At 60.1% G+C, this 7,414-nt stretch overlaps 1 protein-coding gene across 4 annotated transcripts in view; it reads right to left on the minus strand.

Annotated features, from left to right (window-relative positions):
* Positions 1–6,288, minus strand: part of ANKRD33B (ankyrin repeat domain 33B) — an 81,850-nt gene extending 75,562 nt beyond the window's left edge. For all 4 annotated transcript variants that reach the window (XR_004811999.2, XR_004812000.2, XM_035710328.2 and 1 more), the window contains exon 1: positions 5,782–6,288. Coding sequence is in view for 2 of the 4 variants with exons in the window: in XM_035710328.2 (XP_035566221.1) it covers positions 5,782–6,135 (354 nt within the window). In the remaining 2 variants the exon portion in view is untranslated. The remainder of the gene's footprint in view (positions 1–5,781) is intronic.
* Positions 6,289–7,414: the final 1,126 nt, after the last annotated feature.

The following is a 7,414-nucleotide window of genomic DNA, read 5'->3' on the forward strand; positions in this document are numbered from 1 at the left end:
ATGTACTAGATGCCCTCGCCTCTGAGCCTCACTGTATTCAACTACAAAAAGGTGGAGACAAATAACCTCTAAAATCCCTTCCAGCTCTAAAATCCCATGACAGTGGGAGCGCCCGGGTGACTCCGATGGCTGGGCATGCGACTCTTGGTTTTGGCCCAGGTCCTGATCTCAGCATCCTGAGATGAGCCCTGAGTCAGGCCCCGCACTCAGCAGGGAGTCTGCTTTCTGCTTGAGGCTTCTGTCTCCTGCTCCCTCTGCGCCTCTTCTCCATGCTCTCTCTCTCTCTCTCTCCCTAAAAATAAGAAATCTTTAAAATCCCATGACAGGGGTCTTTCTAAATTTCTGAAATCGTCATCCACACAAACACAAAGAGCGGCATTAAAAACCACCGTTTCTGTGAAAATTACAACAGGCCTTTGGAAATGGATGGCTTCCTGATGCTGGATGGTTAGGATGTGGGGACTCTTACTACCCTCTACTTGGGTACCCATCTGAAATGTTCCTTCGTAAAACTAAATTTAAAATAAACAAATATATTGGTGAATAATATCCTTTACAAACAGAAGCATGTTTGCCCTTAAGAGGGAATATCGGGGCTTGGCCTTGTGATTTCCTCAGCAGAAGTGACCTGGAACCTTGTGCCCTCTGCTTGTTCTCTCCTTGAAACCCTTTATCCTGCCCCCGAGAGTAAGACAAGGCCAGCCTGCTGGAGGATGAGAAACCACACGGGGCAAAGTCACCCCAGACAAGACCTTCCTGATCCTGCCATCTGCAGCTGACTCCAGCTGAACGCAAGGCCAGCCAAGATCAGCTGAGCGGGCCATCCTGAGCAAAATGTTTACTGTCCTACACACCCTTGAGATTTCAGTTACTTGTTATTTGGCATAGTTGTGGCCACAAAGAACTGACACACCTGTATCAGCAACACCTGGGGGGGCACCTGAGCCTTCAGCTCAGGTCCTGATCCCTGGGTCCTGGGATCGAGCCCTGCTTTGGTCTCCCTGCCAGGGAAACTGCTTCTCCCTCTCCCTCTGCCCCACCTTCCCGCTTGTGCTCACGCTCACTCTCTCTCTCTCAAATAAAATCTTTTAAAAAACACACACACAGGATACTCTTAATGATACTATAATGATGGATACGTGTCCCTACACATCTGTCCAAACTCACAGAATGTACAACACCAAGAGTAAACCCTAATGTAAACCATGGACTTCGGTGGGTAATGTGTCCGCGTAATTCATGAGTTGTAACAAACGCACAACTCTGCTTGCAGGTACTTGTGATGGGAGAGCCTGAGCGTGTGTTGGGGGCAGGAGATAAAGGAGAAATCTCTGTACCTTCCCCTCAATTTGGTTATGAATCTAAAACTATTCTTAAAAAATTAAGTTCTTAAAAAAAACAAAGACACAAAAAAACACACAGGCCTCTACTGCTGCTGGGCCCAGAGCAAAGCCCTCATCCCCGCCCCCCCCCACTGGCACCGTCCGTGGGGAGGAAGCAGCAGACACCTGCCAGCCTGCCTGCCGCATGCCCACTTCAGTCCACTGCTTCTCTGCTCCTGCCCCCTTGGGCTCCAGCCTAATCTGCTCATTCTCCCTTCCTCACCCCCCACACATCAGAAATAACACATTAACACACATCCCCAAACAGCAAAGCCAGGCTCCCTCTCCACAGGCCCCCCAGCCCCCCACCCAACTGGATGACCCTCAAATTGATCAGAAATAGCCCCATTCTAAGCACAAGTACTGAGCCCTGGTAAAGGCAGAGGGCTGGGTGTGAATGCCAAACAACCTGATTCTCATTTGGGGGAAAAGGTGGTTCCAAAGTTTATAAATCCCCCTGTGGCATTCAGAAAACAAAAACACAAATCAAACACAAATTTTTTTCTCGTGTGTGTGTGTCAAGATAAAGGTCCTGGTCACTGCTGCGAATCTATAAAACACCGCGGCCCTCAAGAGTGAAGGGAGATAGCCCCACACGCTGGGTGTGTGGTGTGGGATTTGTGGACCTAGAGAGCAAATGAGGGGAGGGGCCTTTGGAGATCCCCTAGAATTCAAATGTGCACGAGAAGAATGTCATCAAGAAAGGAAGGCAATATTTTAAATTTGGCATAATTGGGCCTAATTTGGTTCAAGAGCTGTCTGACATTCGAACTGCCTTTCTACAACGATGAAAGCAGCACAAAGCCATCCTTGTGGTGTCAGTGCCGTCTCCAGAGCTGTCACGGCCATAAAGGTGAACCTCAAGAGATAAGAGGAAGAATAGAATTAAGAAGAAGAATTATGGCAGCCTTCACTGTCGCCAAGTCGGAGCGAACGAAACAACCATAAATCTAAATGACAGCAAGAGCACATTTTGAATGTTACTGGAGAATTATTTGACAAATATTTACATGTTGCATATTAAATTATGCAATCCTTTTAGAGCAATAAATATTTTAGAAGAAAATTGTATGCTGAGCCACATCCAAGATACTACACATCTCAGGAGCCAGAAAGAACACATTTTCTTAAAACAAGACACATCTGATCCTTAGTTACCCAAACCGAATGAAACATCTGTCAGCTCCAGCAGAACTGCCTTCTTAACTGACCAGAGATCATTACCTCAACAAATGTACCCAGAATTCCCTTCAAAGCCTTTAGAGACATTTTTCTTTGAGGGAGGAAGCTGGCTGTGGGCAGCTTGTGAGCTACACGTTCTGTTGTTCGAGCAAGTACCCCTCTACTCCACCAAACTTTTCTCTAGGGCTTTCTGTGAGGTTTTTACGGTCACTAATTGTGATTAAGCTTATAGATCAGGACCAAAGGTCTCATGCCTCAGGGACTTTGCACTTTCTACTCCCTCTACCAGGAATGTTTTCCCCCACATCATCTTCTCTACATCTTAGTCAAATGTCAACGGCTCTCTCAGATGACCACTCCTCATTCCCTGAACCCCTGGATAGTGCTTACCTGGCTCCAGGTGCTGCTGGCTAGACTGGGGTAGGACAAAAGCCCTCCCTGAGAAGGTGCGCCTGAGGCAAGAACCTGAAGGCTGCGAGTGAGCCAGTCATGTGACCATCTGCAGAGGCACACCTCAGCCCCAAGGCTGAACATCGTCACACTGAACAAAACCAGTTCCCTTCTCAAATTCCTGTTTCTTAGGTCCTCTGGGCTGGCCTCTTACATCAGGCATGGGTTGGCCTATCCAGCTTTGGCTCCCATATTGCCCCCTCTCTGGACCACAGCACAACCAACCATACTGCGCCCCCACCCCACGACCACCCTCTTGGCTCAGTCAACAGAGCAGAACTTCCTCCTCTCCAGAGCCCCCCAAGTCTTTCCTCACTAGGCTCCGAGGACTGTCAGAGCTGCTTGCACCTGCTCCACATCTCTCTAGGCTGCCTTCTGGGCTCTAAGTACTGGGTAGTCTTTCCCTCTAAGCAGCAGGTACTATTACTCTGAGTTCTCTCCTCAAATAAAAGGTTGACTCTCAAAGGCAAGGACTGTCGGATTTCTCTTCCAGGCTCCTACAGTACCTAGCCATTGCCTTGCACACAGTATGTCTGCAAGAAATCCTTCTGCAGTGACTTGCTACCCCATTTGCCATGGGCCATGCGTTTGCCCTTGACAACATTTTATTCACAGTTTCTATAGGAAGACGGAGGCTGTTTGGTCAACAGAATCTAGGAGCCACTGGGAAGAATAGAAGCTCTGGCCTCTGGCACATAAGGCAAGACTTAAAAAATAATAATAATAAGGCAAGACTTGCTCCTGATCAGAAGACACAAGAGCCCACAGGTCTTGCAGTTTTTTGGCCATGTACCATTTCTCCATCATGATTTGGTGGGGAGCAGGGAGGAGGACACTCAACGCGGAGAAACAGAGACTGTACTCAAAGGCAAAAGCAGAGAGAAAAAGAGCTTTGCCTGGCAGAAAAAAGTGCTGGAGGAGGTGTTCTTTGGGGCCCGGAGGCTAGTAAAACAGGACAAGATGGTAAACGAGGGCTGTCCGTGTGCCCCATGCACTAAGGGGGGCTTCTTGTCACCACCCTGGGAGGTACAACTAGGAAACCAAGGCAGAGAGGCTGGATCCTGTTCTGTACAGTTCCACTGCCCTCCTCAGACTATATGCTGACGGAGTGGCTTTCAAAAGTAGCCCAGACCCCCTGGCCATGGTCTGCTTACATCCTTCTCGGATGGCTAGAATGCAGCTGTCCCCAAACATTTATTTTTTTATTTTGCCCCTAAAAGAAAAACATAATAAAGCTGGGCCCAGTGGAGCCTCAAAGTGGCCCCACCTCTGCCCACCCTAGCCTGCTGGAGACCCCAGGCTGCCCAGGACATGGGACCTACCCTGCCTCCATACACCGTGTTTGATCTTTGTGGGGCTTCCTTAAAAGCAGGCCCTGCCACTTGCTTCAGGCCAGGGAGGTCTACAAACAGGGGTGTGTGAAAACTCACCTAGTAAAGCCAAAGTAGAGCTGCAGAGGCAGCCCCAGCGGCCCACCCACAGCGAGGGCCCCGGGGAGGGGGGTGCAGGCTCTGCCGGCAGCAGGGTTCAGGGGCCTCTGGGCCAGCGGGCCCCACACGGTACACTAGGCACAGTCGCATCCCGCTTTTAGACGCTGTGTCAGGTCAGCCGCCCAAGTGTGACACTGGCAGAAACGGACACTCGGAGCTCCTCCACGACTAAAGCCCAGCCCAAAGCACAGGAACCCAAACCACCCGGCTCCCCCGATAACCCGAAGGTTCGGGCTCACCGATCCCAAGTAAAACCGCGGAATTTTCGCGTCAGCCACGGGCTGGGGAGCAAAAGCACCGCGGCCCGGACAAGCCCGTGCAAGGCCCTGGGGACCCGTGCGAGGCCGAGGCGAGACCCTCGGGGCCGGAGAAGGTGACACGCCGCGGGGCTCCCAGCACGGCTACCCCGCGCGTGGCCGCTGTCATCCTGCGGTCGGTCCCCGCAGGTGTTTGGGAGGTGGTTCTGTGAACCAGGCATTCCGGTCTTCGAAAGCCAACTTTCTCCTTCCCTTTCAAATGCTTCCTGTACCATCCCTGAACCTTGAAATGCCTCCCGGGAGCGCGGGCATCCCTCCGCCCCAGCCTCGCCTGCCCTGCCCGGGGGCGGGGCGGGGGTTCGGCGCCTCCAGCGCCCTCCCGGGCCCGGCCTCCAGGGACCCCCAGGCACTGGCTCGGGGCGACGTCTCTGCAGCCGGCTCTGGCGGGTCACCAGGCGCCGCGGAGTTGGGGGTTGCGGGGGCGGGGGCGGGGGCCGGGGCCGGGGGCCCGGGAGGAAAGTCCCACTCCCGGGGACCCGGAGGAGCCCGGCGCTGTCCGCGCGTGGAGGGGAAAGGGCAAGGGCCGTGTGAGGGGGCGGGGGCGGGGGCGGGGGCGGGGGCGGGGGCCGGCCGCGAGGGCTCCGGACCGGGCGCTTCCCCGGCAGGCGGGGAGGGTAACGGGCCCGGAGACGGGGCCCCCACCCGGATCCGAGCGCGGGCCCCGGGTGGGGCGGGGGGCTGCAAGGACAGGAGGGCTCCGGGGGCGGGAAACCAAGAGGCGGTGAGGGCCCGAGACGCGCGGCGTCTCCCGCGGGCACCGCGACCTCGCGCCGCGCCCCGCGCCCCCCGCGCCCCCCGCGCCCCGCGCCCCGCGCCCCCGCCCGCCCGACCCCGGCCCGGGATGCGCAGGGCCGCCCCGGGCTCCGGCTCCGGGCCGCGGCGGAGTCCCGGCGGGGCCGATCGGCCCGAGGGCGGCGGGGAGGCCGAGGGGCCCCGTGCCCGGCGCGGACGCCACCTTACCCGGCCGTTGCGGTCGGTCTCCTGCACCTCCTCCACGCTCGGCCCCCGCCGCACCAGCGCCCTCAGCAGCCCCACGTCGTTGGCGCAGGCGGCGCGCAGGAGGGTCGCCTCCTCCGGGACGCCCTCTGGGACGCTCTCGGCGCTCGCGGTGCCGTGTTCCTCCTCGCCTCCCAGGGGGTAGAAGGAGTCGTCCGAGGCGATGCTGCGGGTGTCGGGCAGGCACGAGAAGTCCTCGTACTCCTCGTAGTCCGCAGGGTCCTCCCCGGCCTGAGCGTCCCGGGGTGGGGACGGCGTCTGCGGAGACACGCGGCGCGCCCCGCCGCCCTCCGGCCCGGGCCCGGCCAGCAGCACCATCCCGGCGGCCGGGGCGCGGGCCGGGACACCGAGGCCACCGCCCCTCCCTCGGCCCCGCAGCCCCCGAACAGCCGCGCTCCGCGCGCTCCAGCCCGGCGGGAACGAGCGCCGGCAGCCGCGCTCCCCGACCCGAAGTCGCCGGAGGCTGGAGAAAGCCCCCGGGGGTGGGAGGAGCCGCGGGGGCTTTCCGGGCGCGGCGGGCGGGCGGGCGCGGGCGGGGACCGGGCGGGGACGGGGGCGGGGCGGCCGCGCGGGAGGAGCCGCGCCCCGGGTTCCCCGCCCCGCGCCGGGCCCGGCAAAAGTTCGGCGCGGAGCGAGGGCTTCTGGGCGCCGCGGGCCAGCGCACCCGCCGCGGGCTGGGGAGCCGGAGACGCGCGCCGGGGCGCTGGGAGCCCGAGGGCCCGGGCGCCGGGCCGGGGGCGCCGCGAGCTGGGCCGCTGCCCGCGCAGGAGCCCCCGAGCCCCCGAGCCCCCGAGCCCCGGCACCGCCCGCAGCGCCAGGCCTCCCGGCCGCGGGGGGATGTTTCTCGGCAGCGGAGCCACCGAGCTCGTTGACTGGGCTCCGGGGCCAACTCCGCTCTGAGCTCAGGACCGGGGAGTCGCCGCGGGCCCGGGGCCCGGAGGACCGGGGAGCTTCCGGAGGGGGCGGCCCGCAGAGCCCGCGCTCGCCCAGAGCCCCAGCCGCCGCTCGCAGTGCGCTCCTGCAAGGGCCACCCCAGGCCCGTGTCCCGGGGGTCGGGGAGGAGCGTTCGGTGAAGACGGAAGGCTCCAGGCCAGAGCTCGCGGGGTTCCCTCCTCCCCTCTCCTGGCCGATGCCCCCGCGCCTGCATCTGCGGAGCCAAGACCCAGAGGCGCGTGAGGCCGCGACCGGGCAGGACCCGGGGCTGGCCGCCAAACGCAGAGCGCGGCCGCAGGGCACGGCCGCGGCCCAGTCCCGCGCCCCGCCGCCGGGGCGGCCTCTCCCGGTGTGTCCGGGGCGGGGGTGAGGTGCGGCGGGGGCCCTGACCTCGGGGAAGGGTGTGTGCGGGGGCCGCACCCTCGTGGGGACGCCGTGCGCCGCGGTGAGCCTGGGTTGGAGAAGTGGCCCCGCTCGGGTCGCGGGGCCGCTGCGGATACCACGAGGGACACGAACACCCACCCCCGTCCTTCCCACCGCTGTTGAGAGCGTGCGTGGGCCAGGCCGTGCAAGGCGCTCGGGACCCGAAGGTGGCCACCACCGGGCGGAGAAATCACTGGGCACTAGCTTGATCCCTGGCCTGGGAGGACAAAGTTCGGTGGGG

Source organism: Canis lupus, chromosome 34 (assembly GCF_003254725.2).
Source record: "Canis lupus dingo isolate Sandy chromosome 34, ASM325472v2, whole genome shotgun sequence".
NCBI classification, from domain to species: Eukaryota; Metazoa; Chordata; class Mammalia; order Carnivora; family Canidae; genus Canis; species Canis lupus.